Source organism: Vigna radiata, chromosome 6 (genome assembly GCF_000741045.1).
Source record: "Vigna radiata var. radiata cultivar VC1973A chromosome 6, Vradiata_ver6, whole genome shotgun sequence".
Classification (NCBI taxonomy): domain Eukaryota; kingdom Viridiplantae; phylum Streptophyta; class Magnoliopsida; order Fabales; family Fabaceae; genus Vigna; species Vigna radiata.
The window spans coordinates 85972-107453 of record NC_028356.1 but is presented as its reverse complement, the minus strand read 5'-3'; the positions used below and the strand labels follow the sequence as shown (position 1 = coordinate 107453).

The window sequence follows — 21482 nt, the reverse complement described above, 5'->3', positions numbered from 1 at the left end:
AAAAAAAAAAAAAAAAGTCAGTTACTTGTCACGTTGCTTCGTGCTTGCTATGCAGTCTTGCTTTCCTTCCATTAACAACTTGGAACCTCTTTGCCAATATCTACCACTGAATTTCATTAGCTTGGTGACATTTCAAACTTTATATGGAGCTGAAGTAGATCACATGCACGCAATGAAGAAACAACTCCAGCATGCATGCAACCATGTTTGGCCAGTCTGCATTAAACCGTATCTTACAATTAAATTTAAGTACATCGTGTCAATATCAAATTAAGCAAATATTTTTTTTTTTTTTGTGATAAAATTCATTTTAAGAATATAATGTTTATTTGCTTTAATGTTATCCCTTTATTTAAAAGGTTCAGCTTGGTATATTACTATGGATTATCATATATTAAAAAAGAACAAGAGGTTCTTTTTTACTATTGCATCTGCATTCATTACTATCTTGAATCAATGGTTGGAATGTGATAGCAGCAACTGTTAATTACAAGAGGTTCTTCAGATATTCCTAAACCCAAAATCCCTGATCCAATGACATTTCACCTTGGTAGACTTTTTCAGTATTAATAGGTCCATTGGGTTGTTTTCTCCAAACCCAACCACTGAATGGGCCCATTTGAAAGCCCAACACCAAAGAATCCCTATCCTGTCTTCACTGCACTTACAGTTCCAAACACACAATTATAAGAAAAATCATTTGATACTATGCGACAATCATTTGACAATAATCATGGTATTTTTTAAAGAAAAATAACGAATATAAAAATAAAAATAAAATATAAGAGAAAATAATCACTAGTGCACGTCTGGAAATATAAAGCTAACCTTAATCTACAATATATACGATGTCATATTAATAATGATTATTCAATTATTAGGTGTTAAATGCGTGACGTTATATTAAAAGTGAATATTAAATTAATATATATTATATGGACAGATTAGTATTGATCTGTTTATATTTACTGTTCGGTCGACTCTCATAACGATAACCGAACAGTCAAGACAAAATAAAATTATCTCTTTAATAATAGAATAAAACATTATTAGACGATATCAGATAATAATTAGATCATGATTGAGTCAACAGTAATCAAAGACTCGTAAAAAAACCTATTAATATAAATATAAGATAGAGAAACAAGTGACTTTATTTATTTACATTTAATATTTAATTATTATAGTTGATCGGTAATCTAAAACTAACTTAAATTAACAAAATATAGAAAGGTGTATGTTTTATAATTTTAGTTGGGACAATGATATTTTGACAACACATATTGACAACTTTTTTGATAACGGGACATATATCATTATTTTATTGGTCTATTTGAATTTATGTTTAAAAAATATTTAAAACAAACCAATTACAAGCTGTCACGTATGCGTTGTTAAAAAGTTGTTAAAAAAGTGTTGTTAAAAAAAGTTTTTCCTTTTAATTGCATCCTCAGTACACTTTCTATTCGAAAGACACTATTACACATGCTGACTTCATTTAAACATGAAGTGTATTTGCAAGCAACTTTTGTTCCCTTCATACACCCATTGTCAGTGTCTCTTTAACATAAAAAAAGGAAGAGATTTAGCTGCTGAAAGATACGATCACGAACACACTCATTTCGAATCTATAGCAAAGATTTTGAATTGCTTCAAATGTTCTTAATTATTCTACCTGCCCATCTCATATGTTATACATTTTTTAATATTAATTAAGGAAAAAATATAAATGAAATCAATCTCGTAGACCAGGTTTACTATTACTAATAAAAAACAAAGACTCAATATCTAACGCAGATGCAATACAGATTCGTCGAGATCCAACAGGGACCCTTTTAAAATTTTTATTGTACTATATGGGAAAAATAAAAGAACATGAACACTTAAATTTGGAAAATGTCTGTTTGACTGAGAAAAGTCTGAACAGAAAGAAAAGAAAAAAAGGCATTGACTCTGCTTTGTAATAAAGTTTAGTTTGGAAATTATGGAGATGAATGATTGGTTTGAATGAAAATAGTTGTTGTTACTGGTAATGAAAGAGACAATGAAAGAATAAGAATAAAAGAGAATTGTTGATAACATCGGTATGAGATATGGAAATCCAAAACATAGCATAACTGTGTGAATGATTCAATGCGATGGAGAATCTAAAGCATTACGATTGCCTATCTTCAAACCATGCACATTATTACTATTTATTGCCGGCAATCCCATGCTTCATTTCTTTTTTCTTTATTCTGGTTTCCTGTTTATCAGACATCTTGCATTGCTATCAATACTAAACTATAATTATCTGTTAATGTCAAATCTATAGATTCTAGAGCCTAATCTCTCAGGGAATTTGGAACTCGAGGACCAGAAACAACTCCAAAGGAACCTCCCAACCACCTTCCACCTTAACACACCATTACTATTATTTTAACTTTTCTTCTTTTACAATACACATATATATATAATCTTCTATTATACATGCATATCTTAATTGAATTTGTTTTTCTTCTACTAACTCAACATTAAACTCTTCAAAATTTAAGTGTGAGTTCAAATTTCACATTGAGTAGTTTTTCGATTGTTGGATTGATGATCAATCATCTGATTCTAGTCTACTTTAAGTCTTAATTGTTTGTGTGTCTCTCTGCTCAAGTAAGATGTGTTTCACAAAAAGGTTTTAATGAATGGAATTGTGTCAAAAATGTCTTTACCTTGATCTCATATCTATATTTATAGAGTTTGCTATTAATCAAACTTATTAATTTATCATTATTGGTCGTTAAGATACTTGCTAACTGTCTATTAATAACCGTTATCTTATTAATTAGCTTTTGACTACCTTTACTTTACCGTGGCTATGCTCTATCAATAGTAAATTCACCTAAGGGGTTATCGATCGATATATCGTATAGTATAAGTAAAAATAAAAAAGTGAAATAACATATAAAGATGAAGATCTATCCATTCGTTATTTTAAAATTTTAAATAGAGAACGATATCAATGTCCTATGTAATTGGATTAAGATCTTATTATATGTGAACTTATTCTTTGATAAAAGTTTTTATTTAAAATTGGAGAGATTGAAATTATGTAAATATTATTTGATATTAATTTATTTTACTGAAATATATGAATTGCACTTATTTTAAAAAATATAAAAATATTATATTTAAGCATTAGTTAATTATGAATCATATCATATCATATTAAAAACAAATGAGGAAGATCACGGAGTTGTTGTGTTATATATTGTATACACCTTTAATAATAACATAACTTATTGCACTAATATAAAAATGTTAATTCCGTCACATATATAGGTGTGTTATCTGATGATAGAGATTGAAATATTGAGAAAAGAAAAATGGGCAGGTTTTTGTTTAGAAATGATGAAAGCATATATAGGAAGAAGATGAATCATGTAAGTTATTAGATGAAGAATGTGTAGTTAGTTTGAAGATAGGTTTGAATGAAGTGGAAATGATGTTGATAATAGATTAATGATTACTTTATAATTAAACATAGGCTATGGCAATGTCAATATGGGTCAATGAAACAGATGCGATTCTGAACATTTTTACGTAAAAGCAAAAACACCGAAAGGCAAAGGAGAAATAAAATAATGTAGAAATTATAAGAGAATTGTAAATGAACAGCATCTGACTAGGTTCTAACGTCACTCTAAATCAATTATAGGTTTTATGTCAAATCACTCAAAGATGCAAGTGGACTACTCAATCTCAAAAAGATATCATCATTATAACTATACTATACAAATTAATGCTCCATCATTTCCTCTAACATAATATTCAAAAACAAAATTAAATAAATAAATAAATATCATTTTTATATAAATAATATGATAAAAAAGAAAGAAAGAGATAATGAGATGAAAGTGTAAAATTAGGTATAGAAATAAGAAAACTTGGATATGGATAGAAATATAAAATTAGGGCAAGATGAGTGAGTCCCATTCTGCTTTTGCGTTTATTTATTTATTCATTGTAGTGGCTATTGAAAACTGTTAACACGTTCAAATCAACTATTATATAAAACATATCACAAGTTGCAACATGGCAAGTATTTTTCTTTTTAAAAATTATATTAAAATTGTTACAAATATTTTATATAAACACCATTACATTTTTCTACTTCTATCTAATACTTAAATATAAACCAATGGTTTTGTTTTTTTTTTATTTAATTCTTTTTAAATTGCTTTATATTCTGAAATAAAAATATTGTTTAATTGGTGTTGTGTACATAAAAATGAAAGTACCCTTGCATCATTACCCAGATTATTAAATATATTGTTATTTGTTAAAATTAAAGATTTTTTATTTTTTTTCTATTTTATTTTATTTTTTCAATTTCTTCCTCTGCTTAGGTAGCTCTCACTTCCCTCGATCAACCTTTCCATTTTCAATTTGTAATCTGACATGAGTGATTAGAAGTAGTGATTAGGTGAAGGCATTTAATATACATAGTCTTAATTTTTTATTTATTAATAATTAATGATTTAGAATTTCAAAGCAAAACTGATTAAGTTTTCTCGATTATAATACTTGTTTAAATACTTCTTCTGTTCCATTCAAAAATATTAAAATTTACAGGATGTTCTCAATTAGAGTGGAACACTGATTATTTTATTTATAATTATTTCATTTGTTTTAATGAATATATTGTATTTACTAAAAAATAAGATTATTTTAAAATACTTTATCAAAAAAAGTATATTTATCGGTGCTTTTTTATTAATGTAAAAAAAAAAATAATTTCAATGATCAAAGAAAAAGCTCTCAACTACTTTAGATTAATTGTTATCTAAATGTTTACAAGACATTTAATATGCATAGAGTAATTACACCATTTCAGAAGGGATGTTATTTATTAAGTACTTTTTAATATAAGCGTAATAATTTTAAACAAGAAAAAAGGAAATTATTTTGATTTATATTTGAATTTAGATGGAATATTATCTTACAAAAAAAAATATTGTTGAAAATTATATTTTCAACAATACCCTTACATATAACTAATAGTAATTAATATGTTACCACTCAGTCATCTCTAACGAATTTACTCACAAAGGTTTAGTTAGGTGCAAATTAATTAAAAGAAAATCTCAAGTACTAAATATTTTTTAATCAGAAATTTTTAGAAAAAATTGTTAATTTAAAATAATTATGTATTAATTAATGTATTTATTAGTGGGGCAGGGAAAGATAGAAACTTTGGGGGATTGAATTACGTGTCAACAATATATTGGATGGTAGATGCCCTAGGATTTTCCACTTTGAAATATCTGCTTATTTTCTGAATATACTATTTATCATTCGACACTAATATTCACACTTTTTCCTCCATCGATATCAAACATCAATCATTATGATCATTATTAAATACTTTAATCAACTTCGACTAATATAAGGTTACTCTTTCTGTTTACTATATAATACTCATACTTTTAAAAGTAAAATCACTTCAATCTCACTTTTCTCCTTAATTATGATTCTAATATGTAAGGTTAACTTTTTAATTAACATATAAATTATTTCATTTTTCTTTATATTTAATTAAAAAAATTATTCCATATTGTTGTGGATACACGTGTCGGTAAAGGAGAATCGAGTTTACAAGGTGAAGCTATATTTTATTCTCCAAAATGAAGAGGCGGCTCTAATTTTTAATTTTATAATTTTACAATTTTATAATTATAATTAAAATAAAAATTTACTGAAATGTAGGGTAGGTTCACACTTCCAGACACTTCTATGCGTTAATGCTGTGTTCCTGTTATTTTTTTCTGTAATATATTTTATTCTCTTTATCTCTCTCACTATTTTTTTTTATTATTTTTTAATTGGTTAGAAATTGAAAGAAGATTCCTTCGCCGACCTATTTCTTAAAAGGGATTTGTTTCCTTCAATCACTAATTACTAATTACTGTACATACGTAAGCCCATTAACCATCATCCACCTCCACATAAAGTAGACTTCGTTAAGGAATTAATTATTTTAATGCTTCATTACTAATGTTTTTATTTTAAATAATCAAATCACTTTAATCGGCTTTCTATTATAATATAAAATCCAATCTTCAAAACATCACCAAGGTTTGGGTTTATTTTCGAATTGTGAAATTTAAAGTGGAGCAAGTGCTATCCAAGAACCACTTACCTTATTTCTTATATTCTTACGATGGGAATAATTAGGGGAAAGGATCCCTAGATCATGAAAATTAGTGTGAAGATAAAAAGATTGGAAGAAAAATATATGATAAAAAGATGTTCTAGGGTATTTAACTTCGTTTAATAAATCAATCTTGATAATTATACTAAAACATATATGAATCATAATATTAAAAAAATATTTTTCTAATAAAAATAATAAATCATAATACTAAACAAGGTAAAATAAAATAATAATTAATATCTCATAAAGGGAGGATTGACATTAAAATGAAAAAACGTAACTCGTGTTATTTCTAGTAGATATAATATCTCAATATTCTTTCACGTTAAGGGATATAATACATTTTAAAAGTAAAAATAAACATTAATGGATGATCCAATAGTAGTTCAATAAACAACAAATTTTGTTAAAATAAACTCAAACTCACGATTCTAACATTATTTTAAAAAGTGAATTTTAAATCTAATTCAATCTTATAAAATTGACTTGTAATGGAAAGTTTACACATATTTATATGGACCATGATATATTAACAACTTTTTTTAACAATAGATTATGTATTACTATTTTATTGGTTCGTATGTTGAAAAAGGACCAATTACAAACAACCACATAGACGGTTATAACATTAAAGTTTACATATTTATATATTGTGAATTGTCCTTATTTATAGTTGATGTGAAATTTTAAAAAATCTTCCCTATGCATCCAATGAATGAATATTTGCATGTTATAGGAATTTTTGTTCTACGTATGTATGCCAATTAGAGTGGGAAAATATGAATAATTGCGTAATTGCATACATAATGAGTTATCTTTCTTAATTAATATATTTTACTCAATAAGAACCCTTTATCCGTATTTAATCTCAAACTACCGTTCTATTTACGTAAACAATATATCATTAGAAACACTGCATAAAAGTAAAACATTAAAAGAAGATTATATACTTTATAAAAGTGTATTATCTTCATTAATTATTAGATATGTATATATAAATTAGATGTGTGAAATTTATACAATATATTCCTTAAAAAAAAACAATATGATATCATCGTTTTAATTTTACTAGGTAGTTTGTGATTCAGCAATTATATACATCATAATATAATATACAAAGTTATCAAGACATGAAAGAACACTAAATTTTATAATCGACACGCTTCTCTATGGTATGTATGTATTTGAGGCATATTTGTTATCCATTAATCGGTTAAATTAGTTTTCTTTCATTTTTTTAAATTTATTATAATTGTAATTTTCTATGACGATCAATTTGTATTCATATTTATTGTTCAGGCAAATGGAAAGGAAAATATAGTTGTAACATTCAATCCTTGCACGAGGGAAATATAGTTTTATTGTATTGAAATTATTTTTAAATTACTAAATTTACTTAAAATATAATATTTATATTAAATTTTATCATGAATTTATATTGAATGCATATTTTCTATGAAAAATGAGAAACTAAATTTTAACGATGATATGTAGCTTTCAGTGTAAAAATAAAGAATGCTAGTTAAAGAGGTTGAAAAATAATTTTAAACTACGTTGTCCAGCTGGTCTTGTTCGTACCACGTCCATTTCATGACAGATGTCAAAATAAAAATCCTTCTTCACATACCGTTTTATTTTATTCTTTATTTATTATTTAAATACTAATTAGTTCCTTAATTTTAAACCTCAAGAATAACATTTCCAATCCTTTTTACCGAGAAATAAACATGGGAGAGACAAAGATGTTGCCATAAATAAGATTTTTATATTTAATGTTCGATTATATTTATATCTAAATCAATTTCAAAGTAAATAATAAAAGTATGAGTGGCTATAGTACAAAATAAAATAAAATAAAATTTTAAAAAATATAGTACCGACAGGTAAACAAAATGTTTATAACGATTAAATGATGTTTCTGAAGAAAGGACAGACTGATGGAAATGATCTTTGTAAAGGCTTATTAATGTCAAAATCAATGATTTATTCTCTATACATGCAATTGATATAGACATCCGATGTTGAAACGTGAATTCCATTGCAAAGTACAAATTTCTAAGAGTAATATATTACAATACGATACATTAATAAGTATTTAAAATTTATCACAATCATAAAAGATGTATTTAAATTCGTATGTCTTATAGTTAATTAAGTATTTAATACTTTATTTTGTAATATTATTTATCTTATTCGATATCTCTCTTTTTTTTTTTCAGTAAACTAGAACGTTGCATTAATATTTTTTTAGATGGTATACGATGTCTGAATTTTAATATTCACAACTGTGACCTTGTGAAAGTACACCCTGTAATATTTTTTGAATAATTAGGGGAGGTTATTAGTGTAAATAATTAAACACTCAACTTTTTATTTCTATATTTTTTAACCGATATTTAAATTCTTAATAAATATGAGATTTTTTTATTAAAATATGAAAAAAATATAGAAGTATATGTGGGTATTTGATGTGCGTAGAATGTTTATAAAAAATGATATTTTAACACATAAAATTTTTACATTCATTTGATATTATTTTTTTTTTTACTTTTTATTCTTTTTTTCTTAAAAAAATAAAATTTTATATTTTTATGAGTATTTTATTCTTGTACTGAATGTAAAAATATATGATAGTAGTATTACTCAATGTTTATAGAAGAAAAGCAGTGAAACTTTTAGAAGAGATTAATTATAGTGTTTAAAAAAAAAAGGTGCAGAAACCTTGGATCTCTAGTTTAGGTAGCGAGGAAAACAACGTTGTATTAGAGTAGCAGTGTTTGTGATGCGCATTCTCGACTAATTTACCAATGAAAAAGAGAAGAATCTTTTTCAATTTCGCGGCCTCAACTTGGATTTTAGAATATATTATCATCTCTTTTTCTTTCTTTAAAAAAAAGAACTAAGAAATCTCTTCCATTGGTAAATTTAAATAATGTCATATACAGTATCTATATAGTATGTATGAATACGAATGTAGAAACATGGATTTGGCCAAAGAAGTCGTGCCCTTTACGCAATTTCGCATTCATCTTGAGTTTGCTATGGGGCTGCCACGTGGCGAAGAGAGGGAGAAAGAGAGAGAGAGAGTGAGTGAGAGTGAGGCACTCCTACTCTCCTACATTCTTCATGGTTATGATCTCCCACTATTATGCAGCCGCTTCTGCATTCTTATATTATTATTTATTATGTCAAAATCCTCATATTATATATATTCAAAGAGGTGCCAACGCTACTATATATATATATATATATATATATATATATATATATATATATATATATTCAAAATTACCTACCTATCAATGGATTCTTTTTATATATCATTGATTAAATAAAGAGATATAGTTTCTGGTGTATTTACTGATATTTAAATCTAACAACATCTTAATGGTACGATAGGTAGCACATATATATATATATATATATATATATATATAAGTATAATAAATAGTTAGTGTGATAATTAATGAGTCCTACACGTTGGTTTCAGACGTTGATTTTTTTAGTTGTTGTTCGTAATACAGGAAGCAGCTAAAATAAGTATATAATTATTTTACAGCGGCGAGTAAGGGGGAAGAGATGTGCACATAAATGAATAAATAAACACCGGCCACTGTGAGTGACTGAGAGAGGAAGGTCCCACTGGAATATCAGAAATTTTCCTTTTTCTGCTCATTTCTTTATATTCTATTCTGTTCTATATATATATAAAACCCTTATGTTGAGTTGTGTTGAGGTCGATCAGGTACTTGTTTTCTGAAGAATCCAATAAAATTTCCTTCTTTTTCAATCTTCATCTTCAACCAAAGTCTGGGAAGTGAATTAAGAGCAGGATGGAATATGGGGGGTTGGTGCAAAATTGTGGGTTTGGGAGCTTGTGGGAGTGTGATTCGGCCTCGGAAGAAGATTCGATCGAGGAGGTGCTGGCAGAAGGTTGCTGGGTGGAAACGAGTGGCGTTGGGAGCTGCGAGGCTCAGTATATTGGAAGTTCAGAAGCGGAGATGGAGGTGGAGTTGAGGAAGAGATGGTGGATTGGACCCAACAAGGCTAATTCCTCCGTCAAAGACAGACTGGTGGTGGCTGTCTGTTATCTCAGAGAATGCACAAAGAACTCCAATCTCATGATTCAGGTGTGGGTTCCCTTACGCAGAGGGCTTGTAGCTGGGCCTGAGTACCTCACCAGAAATTTAGATGACTGGGTTGCAGTTGAGATGAACATGAACGTCAACATGAACAGCGCAAGGGATGTGAGCCTTCGATTCTACCGAAGCCAGGAGTACCCTCGGCTTCCTTATTACGTGGATCTTCCTGGTTCTTTAGCCCTCCCTGTGTTCGAAAGAGGCACCGACACATGCCTCGGTGTCATCCAGATTCTAACGCCTCCCTGCGACACCATCAACTATTGCCCGCAGCTTCTTAACAATAATCTTCTCTGCAATCCTTTCCAGGTACTTCTTCTTCTTCTTCTTTAACTATTTCATGTTTAGTTTCTGCCATACCATATAGCATGCCATGTTTAGTAACGGAATCGGAACAGGCATTCGAGGAGGTGTACGAAGCGGCGGTGAATGAGATTGTGGAGGTGATGAGGTGTGTGTGCAGGGCGCAGAATGTGGCATTGGCTCTCAGCTGGGCTCCTTGTTGCATCCAGCAGGGAGGGAAGTGTGGTGGGTATGGCCATTCAACGGAGAATCACTTGTCAATAGTGGAGAGAGCGTGTTTTGTGGGAGATGCACAGGTTCTGGGCTTCAAGGAGGCTTCTTCTCAGCATCATCTCTTGCGAGGACAGGGAATCGTTGGCACGGCCTTCACAACGGCCAAGCCCTGTTTTGCGATCGACGTAGCCGCCTTCACCAGAGCCCAGTATCCTCTGGCTCACCACGCCAACATCTTTGGCCTGCACGCTGCCGTCGCCATTCCTCTAAGAAGCCTCTACACCGATTTTGTCGTCGAGTTCTTCCTTCCTAAGGACTGCCGTGACAGGGAACACCAAAGCCACTTCCTCAGCTCAATATCCCTGATCCTTCAGCAGTCTTGCCGGACCTTGCATGTTGTCATGGGGGACGAGTTCACGTTACCCCCGCTGCCGCCGCCGCCTCCACCACAGCCGCAGCCATACGTTAATAACAAAGAGGAGATAGTTATGAGTGAGAAATCGGACTCGCAGTGGCAGGCAGAAGCGTGCGGGTCGTGGATCGCGCACATGATGGAGGCCCAGGCCCAGGAGCAGAAGGCGAAAGGAGTGTGCGTGTCGTTGGAATACCTGGAAGAGGCGAAAGAGGAGTTCAAAGTGACAGGCAAGTGCCGGTGGGAGAGTGGCAGCGGCAGCGCTTACGATGCAGTAGAGGTTCAGGAGCAGCATATGTTCGGCGATGAATCTCAGACCCAAACACAAACTCAGAATTTTGGCGGGCGACGTGGCAGAAAGTCCGGCGAGAAGAGGCGTACGAAGGCGGAGAAGACCATCAGTTTGCCAGTTCTGAGACAGTACTTCGCCGGAAGCCTGAAAGATGCAGCAAAGAGCATCGGAGGTGAGATTTATATTTATATATATGTATATATATATATATACATATATATATTGATGATCGTCATCAATCAAACTCAATATATCCGTTCTGTTGAAATTTATTAACGAATCGATTCGTGCATGCATGCATGCATGCATGCACAACGCATATGCAGTGTGTCCAACAACTCTGAAAAGGATATGCAGACAGCACGGAATCACGAGGTGGCCATCGAGGAAGATAAAGAAAGTAGGGCACTCTTTGAAGAAGCTTCAGCTAGTGATCGATTCGGTGCAGGGTGCAGAGGGTGCCATACAGATCGGCTCTTTCTACAACAGTTTTCCAGAGTTGAGCTCTGCCACCTCTCAGTCGAAGAACAATAACAGCAGCAACAACAACTCCTCCTCCTTGTACGGCCATTCCCCACCGTCATCCTCGTCTCCTTCCACCGTGCCTCCTCAACAGCAGCATCTGTATTTCAGCACACCCAACGTGTCCCAAACAGGTCTTCGGGTGAAGGCTACTTTTGGGGATGAAAAAATCCGTTTCAGCTTGCAACCGAAGTGGGGTTTCAGAGATTTGGAGGTTGAGATCGGAAGGCGTTTCAATGTGAAGGATTTGGGGAATTTGGTGGTAAAGTATTTGGATGATGAAGGAGAATGGGTTGTTTTGGCCTGCGATGGTGATCTTGAGGAGTGCAAAGATTTGCATACAACCTATGAGAGCCGCACCATTAGACTTGCCCTATTTCAACCTTCTCCTTAACCTTACAATTTCCCAACCATTTTATTTATTTATTTCTTCCTTCCTTCTTCCTTCAAATCCTAACATTTCCATCAACATTATATATATATATATCTTCTGTCTCCAAATATCTCTACTCAATCCTTTCATTTTCTCATTTACTTCTAACATAATTTGCATGCATCAATTTTAACATATTATCACTATCAAAGGTTAGTAGTACAAATTACACGTCTTTGATAGTAGTACAATTACACGTATGTAATTTGATTGATTAAAAAAGTTTATCATGTATATATATATATATATATCACCTGAATGTTAAAATAAATAAAAAAATGTGTCAAAATATAATTATTTCTATAAAAAAAAAAATACTCTTTACTTCTCAATAATTTTAACTACTCATAAAAGCTGCCTCTTTCTATTTGTAGAATTCGTCTTACGACAACTCAAGCTCAACTAGTTGAGTTAGATTCCCTTAAATGGAAATCTTTATATGAATGTAATACTGAAAAAAGAAAGCCTATGGTTTAGCTATAAAGCATTATTAAAAAGTGAAGTAGTTGGTGGAAAAATTAACATTATTTATACCCAAACTCATTCGAAGTATAATAAAAAATTTATATACGTTTGTAACAAAAGCTTAATAAGGTTACACTTTTGTTTCTACAGAAGCCAATTAGTTGTAGACTTGCGAAAGTGAAGAACAGCACATAGATTGTGTAAAGTTGGGAGAGCCTACATACGTCTTTTCGATTTAATTTATAAGTTTAGTTTCCTATAATTAACTATTATTTATAAGAAGGGGATCAGTTAAAGTTAATTAATTAGTTAAAAGTTAGAAAAAGATTGTAATTAACGTGTGTGCAAGTTTTCACTACTTTTACTACTTTTACTGCTACTTGAAACTCGATGTCCTATATGTTTAGGAAAATTATTCTGAGACAAACTTTTGTTTATACATTCATTTTGCACAACACTTTTAATAATAAAATATTATATTAAATATAATAAAAAAGTATAAATGCAATATTATAATAAAATAATAGTTTATAAGTGTAAGTTGAATGGAAGAGAAAAATTTAGTGTCAAATATTAGCTACCATATTTTTAATATTTGGATGAAAAAGTGATTATTTAGTTGTAGGTGACCGATTTTGTTTTTTTTTTGAGAAGCTAAAAAAACTTTAAATATTAAAAAGAAATTATATAACCATTGTTTAATTTCATATTTAAAAATCATCTAATTTTGTCCGCGTTTAAATGATTTTAACGGAATATATCCTCGTCTTATACAACAAAATTAACATTTTATTCTAGCACTCCATGTTCCTTTCTCCCATGCACCTTCCATATTTGTTTTTTCACAACTTATTTCAAGTCAACTGAATTGATAAAAAATTCTAAAAGAAATTGGAAAAGAAAACTTAAATTTACAACATCACATAAAATGTTAATTATTTTTTTCACAACATCCACAACTTTTTTCACAACTTATTCAAATATAATTATTTTTCTACATCTACCAAAATATAGTTGCAAAATATAGTTGCAGAAGTAATGAAACATCTATTTTCGATTTTAACTAATTAAAAATATTTTTGTGAATTTTTCTACAACTGAGTCCGTTTCAATTGGAAACATTATTTTAAAGTAAAAAAATTATCAAGTTGACGCATAAATGAGAAATGTACCCCGTAAATCAATATTTTCTAAAAATAAAATTATCTACTCCATATTATACGTTTAAACGTGATTCTCAAGAACATTCTAATAATGAAAATATTTCATTGAAAATTGAACTTTAGGATTTTATGATCAGAATTGTTACTTAGAATATCCTAAAATATGACAACAACAGTGAATTACAGAACAATTTTACGTTGTTATCTAATCACAAATGACCGTCGATTTGAGTTTTAACATTATTAATTTAAAAGTTGGCAGACTTATTTTGTGATGATGTCAAACTATTTCCAATTTATAGTACATTTCTTTATAAAAATTGTAACTGTGAAGTACCTACCAATCGTCAGAAATAAGCAGATGTTCCTCCGTGAAAATGTTCAGATACATAAGTCAAAACAATTTTTCAATCCAAAAGTCAAAAGAAAAGATACTACGAATCCTTTTGTCAAAACAATTTTTCTGTTCATCAAACATGTGATCTAGCTTCATCTAAGAAAGAGAAGCACGTCATCTTCTAAATGACTATATATCTCAACGGAGGACCAAACAAGCTCAATGCCACCTGAAAAGGAAGGGCAAAAACGTTAGATTCTAATTAGTGTCACTGCACATAATTAGAACACATTTTACCTTTTACTCCTTATTTAAAAACTTGTCTTAACTTTCATATATAATATTTTTAATCTTTAGAATAAAATTAAAATTATAGGTGTGAGGATCAAAATGAATGATTTTTAAGTATAAAGATATATAATGGTAGTAGGGTAAATTTAATTGGATTATTATATGGGTAGCAAGAGGGTGCTTATGCCCCGACGGTGGGGCCTTATGGGAAAGGGCCCAGCCCAATACGGACAGCACACCCCCACTACGCACTTCTGTATCGACTGAATCAATATAACAGAAAATAAATGAGTTTATGGTTTTGTAGGTGAAAAGGCAGTATGAGTCTGAGAAGAATGTATAACAAATAGAGGAGTAGAGATGGATTCTGAGAAGGTGAGCGCAGTGTTCGATTGGGAAAGGCCAAAAACTGTGAAAGGGTTAAGGGGGTTCTTGGGGTTGACGGGTTGGCAAAATTGCCAAGCCCTTGACAGAGGTACTGAAAGAAAGGAGGGTTCTGTTGAAAGCAGAGGAGGTCTTTACCAGATTTTCAACAGCCCTTTAACATAGAACGTGATGCAGGGGAAGAAACTGATTGCCTTCTTTAGTAACAAGGCCTTGTCTGAAGGAACGTTGAACAAGTCCATCTATGAAAAAGAATGGCCAATATTGGAGACCCTACTTACTGGGACAGAGATCTGTCTATAACTATCCAAAATCAACAGAATTGGATTGCAAATAAGGCAGGGACAGAGATCTGTTGGGATATGATTTTTAGATAGTTATAAAGCAGGGACTATAAAGATTTAGATGTTAGGACAGGTTGATGCTATCTGCGCAATCCTCATGGACGATTTCTCAATCCTCATGGATTTCCCAGCTGATAGCTAAGTTTCATGTGACGTAGACGATGATTACTCAGGGGTAGCCCAATCATTATTGGATTGATATGAAGACAGAGATCTTCTTGTTTGTCAGCAGTACAAATATCTGTTGTGCTCAACCACTCACTACCTACTATTCCGAATGCGGGAGGAGTTAAAACATGGACTTATAGTAAGGTTACCAAAATCGCAGGAGTACGCACATTTCCTTGCCACTCAAGCACCCATATTTAGCCAGAACTTGCGGAATTCCTTAGTCCATTATTGTGAGTGATCGAGACCCATTATTCCTAAGCATTTTTTATCTGGAAGGAATTCCTTGCCACTCAAAGGCCAGGGAACTCAATTAAAGATGAGCACTCGGAATCTGATGAACAAACGGAGGTCTTAAATCGGGTGCTGGAAGAAGGCGTATTGGTACAAGGAGGCATAAGTTGTACTCCTTCATTGCGTCTAGTTGCCGGATTATTCAGAGAGTAGGGGAGGTAGCCTAAACAAGCCTAAACAAACAAGTCAGAATTCTGGGAAGAAGGCGAACACCGAAAAGGGGGAAGTTACTACCAGAGAGCACCCCGATTTCAACCTTGGGGACAATGAGCTTTAATGACCTAATTGTTTGTTAGTAAGAGAGGGGGGCATGGTTGGAGACTTTAGCTAGCTTTGACAGGCCTTTGACGTGTGGGGGGTTAGGCCCTTGTACCTTGAGTCTTGATCAGGTTTCTTTATCAGAAACATATCACAGTGGGAGATCTCTCTTTTACTTCCAATCAAGCATGTCCAACAGCCACAAGACTTTTCTTCCTTACAATTTTCCACATCACAGAAATCCATCTGGATCCCAAATAGCAAAGATATCTCTATAGGGGAGAGAGACACACTACTAACATGGTGAACTGCTAACAAGGTGCACTTAGTAGTTTAAGGGCAGAAAAATTCATGCTTTTTAAGAAATACGAATCATCGCCACAGGAATTTTCAAAACAATCACCAAAGTGACTGTGAAGATTGACAAGGAGAATAGATTTCTTTTTCTATTCCAAGGTGGAGTTGGGTCCAGGCACACACCATTCTCAATAATACATTTTTTTCACATTGCCTGGCTGAACTTCTAAAAGGAATAACAAGACAGACAAAAATCTTCTAAACCCTAAACCCTAAAACGTGAGAGCAGTACAAATTTAGGGTCAACTGTACATTAGATAGTTTCATACCTTATACTGATTAACATTTCTTGCTTTATATGTTTTGTGGACTGTGAAGTAGAATATGGGTCATTAATTGTTATCCTCTTTATACTGCACATTCAAAGAAATGTTAACGTTATTGCATATTGAAAAAAATAGATACACAGACATAACTTAAGAAAGAAACCATACTTTCCAGCTTCATGGAATATTCGTTGAATGATCCTCTGGCAAATTCTCTACAGATAACAAAGTGGATGAAGCCGCTTGACCCTTTTCTCCCATCACTGCTAACAACCTGCAACCCCCATAAGATTTTTATTTCCTTAGGACTTTTAAGTATCATACAAGCAGTGAATACTCCTTCCGAGCAGCAACAATAAATGTATGGTCTCGGGTGAGCTTCTTCATTTTTCTGAAAGAAGTACGGATATGGGAACTGCATGAACATAAAGTAAGGATTAGATTATAGCATATACAAAGTTTGTTTGTAGGCAATGGACAAATAATGATTACTATATATAGCACTAGGATTAGTTAAATTAATACAAAAATCAATAAACGCTTCATTTGTTATCAGAATAGAAAGCCCATTTAACTTGTGATCATCTATGAAAAAGAGAAAATATGTCTTATGTTCATTGCCAAATACATCTTTTCCCTCTACCGTCTCTAGAAAAGAGTAAATATCAACATCCTATTTGTCAAATAGTACAACTGAAAAACTAGTACATGAAAATAGTACTTAATAACGAGTCAGCAAAATCGTCACACTGCCTATTCAATTTATCCTTAATACCTTCATTTATATAACTTCATTTATATTAAGCCACAAAAACTTTAGAAACAATAAAATTGAATACTTAACTTCCCTTCCCACGAGATATATATACCCAGATAGTTCCACACTTCAAACTAACATATTCAACTTAGCAGCAAACTATTTTAATATTCAAACTTCAAAAAAATTGAAAATAGTTAAGAAATCATTTGAAACTTCAAACTATTTTAATACACACAACTTGAGAATCGATAAGGCCGTAAATCATTTGAAAATAGTTAGATTAAGCGAATACACACAACTTCTTTAATTTTTTATGTTTCGCAAATTTACAGAACAAATTCGTGTAAGCAACTGAAAACTGGTGTTTCCTGAAAACAACTGAAATGCCGATCAAATTCAGTTTTTTCTCACAATTTGTTGCCTCTCCAAATGAAATTGTTTGGTAACTAGCTAGTGGATAAACCAAAACCACGACAACTTGGAAATAACCAAGAATGTTTTATATGCACAGTTGCTCAATTAAATAGGGTGTATAGGATAATCACCAATACCAAGGCGCTCCATAGTTACATTTCTGATACCTTTCTAGCGTTTTCAGCATACTGCATGTTCACACCAAATTAAACATTAAGAAAATTATTCTATTTCCACAACTACACAGAACATGTAGACACACTAAGAAGTACTTATGCATCCGAAAAATGTATATATAGCCCTTCATGTGCATCTTTTTTCGATCTTCAAACACTGCTGTTGTTTTTAGAGCAGAAAAGCAGCTTTGGGAGATGCAAATTTGTAATGAGAAGCCAATAATAATTTAGAAAGAAAATCTTCGTTTGTCAAACAAGCCAGACATATTGAAACAGATATAACTGATTGAAAAGTCACATCAAACAGTTTATACTTATTAAAATGGAGGAGATTATGTAGACAAATTATTGACCAAAGAAACAAAGTGATGAGCAAATTGAGGCAGAGAATTCGTACCATTACAAAACTTGATGAGTAAATAAATAAATAAATAATATAAAAAAATGCTTAGGCAAATAAAAAAGTAGTTTCAAATGATACATAAGAAGGAAAGAAATGGTGGAAACAAAGAACTAATTGCAGGAATAAAATAAACCCTAGGTAGGGCCAAAGATGTAAATTAGAGAGTGCCTTGCCTTGGTTAAAAGAAAATGAAAAAGTGGACATGATTTAGGTTTTTCGAGTGAATGTTAAAAACACTGAAAGCAAAATTAGCAGACACTAGCTAATATTGTTATTATATTGTATAAATAATATAAATAATACTTGACAGAAAAAATAATTAATGATGTGGTTCTTTTCCGAACACTTAATTGCATAGAAACAGAAGCCTGAGCAAAAACCTTTCCAGTAAAAGATTTTGAACCAGATCTACAAAGAACTTAAACAAATGAAGCAAAAAAATCAATTTCCGATCGCTGGGTTGAGAACCGAAAGAGGGTAAGAAAGAGAAAGGCGAAGGCTTGAAGAAAACCAAAAATTAAAGAAAAAGGAAGAGATAGAACAGCAAAAATCAAAGGAAGAGGTACCTTGAAGTGCTGCAAAACTCGTACAACTTTCCTCTAGTGGAGAAGATGATGATGATGAGAGCAAGCTCGGCATCACAGAGAACGGAAAGCTCATAAGCTTTCTTCAAAAGCCCGTTTCTTCGTTTTGCAATGATCTTGTTCTCAGTTCTCTTCAACTCATCAAAACTCAAACCGCAAGAAACTCTATACAAGGAGGATATGAGATATAGAAAATAAAATAGAAGGTAGGAAATCAAAAGTGAAAATAGAAATTGAAAATATGTGATTTGTGTGTTGCAATTGGAACGATGGATGGTATATTTATAATGCAAAGAAACGACCGTTGCAAAATTCTAAACGTTGGATTATGAACGTTGCCACCAACGTTCCAAAATTCAAATGAACGTTGGAAGTTGTGGAGGCTCTGCAGCAGCAGGACTGAGTATTTAGCAGCAGCACGCATCCTTGTGGTGTGTCTCTTCTTCATTAGTCCAATCTTTCAAGTAACCGAATCAGCTTTGAGCTGTATATGTCAGAGTAATTCATGAACAAATGCTGCATTCAGAGATTTTCTTTTCTTTTTCAATTATAAGATATGTTCTTATTTGCTTCACAACACATTCTTTACAGCATTTTTTTTTTATATTTTAAATTAAATGAAAAAGTTTTTGATGAAATATTTTAAATTTTCTTAAGAATATAATTTTTAGAAAATTTTTAAACTCTGTACATCTTCCGATCCATCTTCTTCACGTTTATTTCTGAATTTAATTTTAATACGTAACATGTAAACTTAGAAGAATTTCTATATAATTCTTTAAAATAAATTATCTTCACTTTAATGATAAAAGAATCTTTCTGCAAATTATGAATTTCAATCATCCTTTTCTTTTCTTCTACTTATTTTCGACAGTATTTTTCATAATTTGCTTTAAATTGAGCTGGTTTGAATGAGTATATTAGTTTGTGGATAAATATTATTTTTAATCATGCATTCGTAAAGTATTTAAATTTTTGCGATGGATTAAAGAAGTTTTTGTATTAAACTTTGTAAAATTTGTGCCTGCATTATTTAACGTTTATATAATGAAATTGAGGTGGATTTTGACATTACGTTTTACTAGTTATATGTTAATTTTCAGTGGAAAATACTTTAATATGAATATTCTAATAACATAGAGTATGATAAATCACCTTGATGTCACAGAAATTATAATTAAAAATTTCTCTAATTTTAAGTAATAAATTAGACGTATTAAAACAAATATCTGATTTACATCAATTATATCAGTCAAAGTATATTTATGCTTCAGAGTTATATTTTTTTAACTTATATATTCATTTAAACTATCTTATCCTTTCATCTCCAATAGGATAAACCATTTATATTTTTTTTAAATGCAATAATTTATCATAAAATTTTTCTTTTGCACGAGAATAACAAACTATCATTAATACGAAACGTATTAAAATGACAATTTCTTTTTTTAATTTAAAAAATGATTAAGATTAAAAAACAGTTAAATAAAAATCATCACATTTAAAAAATATCATTTTAAGGATGAAATTATTAATATAATTATTTTAATTTTAAGGATGCAAAAAAATAAATAAAAAAACAGATCATTCTTTAATATAATGTATGAAAACACAGAAAGATAGTTTTAAGAAACTATTTATAGAGAATATCTATGTGATGTTCCTATGTATACACTATACATAGGATATTGTATAATAATATTATTATTATAAACTATCTTTTACCACCCAATATTCATATAAAATTTGTAAGATTGTATTAATGATACGACATTATATATTCAAACATATCAAATCACTATATGTTTCTATTGTTAAGTGAGCATCCAAATCGGCATAAGGAAAATCACATTTTCATATCTCTTTCTCGTCTTCTCTGTGTTCACTCGCTATTAGTCGTCTTTGTGTACGCTGATTCCCATTTCGAATTATTTTATGTTAAATAATAAAACTAGAACAATTTTGACTTACAGTAACAAAATACTATAATAGAACTGTACTTTCAACAAATAATAAATTGATTCTAAAATGAGAATATTTATCGTTATTATTTCTTATCTGCATTCCTTAAAAATTAAATATACAAAAACCTTATCTGGTCGTTTAGCTGGTCAATCAGTGTGCCTGTAATGTTGGTTCTTGAGAGATAAAATCTGGAATGAACTGTCCGTAAAGCCTTTATAGAATCCTCCCGCTTTACAACTACAGTGATTTTGTAAGCAGAACAACCTTGTGCTACAGCACGTACATTTATGTTGGCCTGTGTTAAATTTCAAGAACATATTTGTCTACACATAAGTTAAACTAAAGAAACAAC

At 31.0% G+C, this 21482-nt stretch overlaps 1 protein-coding gene and 1 long non-coding RNA gene across 2 annotated transcripts; one reads left to right on the top strand and one right to left on the bottom strand.

Moving 5' to 3' along the window:
• The first annotated feature begins 9935 nt into the window (after nt 1-9935).
• On the top strand, nt 9936-12554 carry LOC106763176 (protein NLP2-like). The gene is made up of 3 exons (XM_022781632.1): nt 9936-10635; nt 10725-11718; nt 11873-12554. Exons 1-3 carry the CDS (start codon nt 10021-10023, stop codon nt 12460-12462), a joined length of 2199 nt encoding a protein of 732 aa, XP_022637353.1. The 5' UTR covers nt 9936-10020; the 3' UTR covers nt 12463-12554.
• A 1842-nt stretch (nt 12555-14396) lies between these two features.
• LOC106763001 lies at nt 14397-19700 on the bottom strand. Its single transcript, XR_001375851.2, has 5 exons — nt 19148-19700; nt 18134-18190; nt 16997-17243; nt 16832-16915; nt 14397-14695 (listed from the first exon to the last, which is right to left on the bottom strand). It is a non-coding gene; the product is annotated as an uncharacterized LOC106763001 (long non-coding RNA).
• Between the last annotated feature and the right edge of the window lie 1782 nt (nt 19701-21482).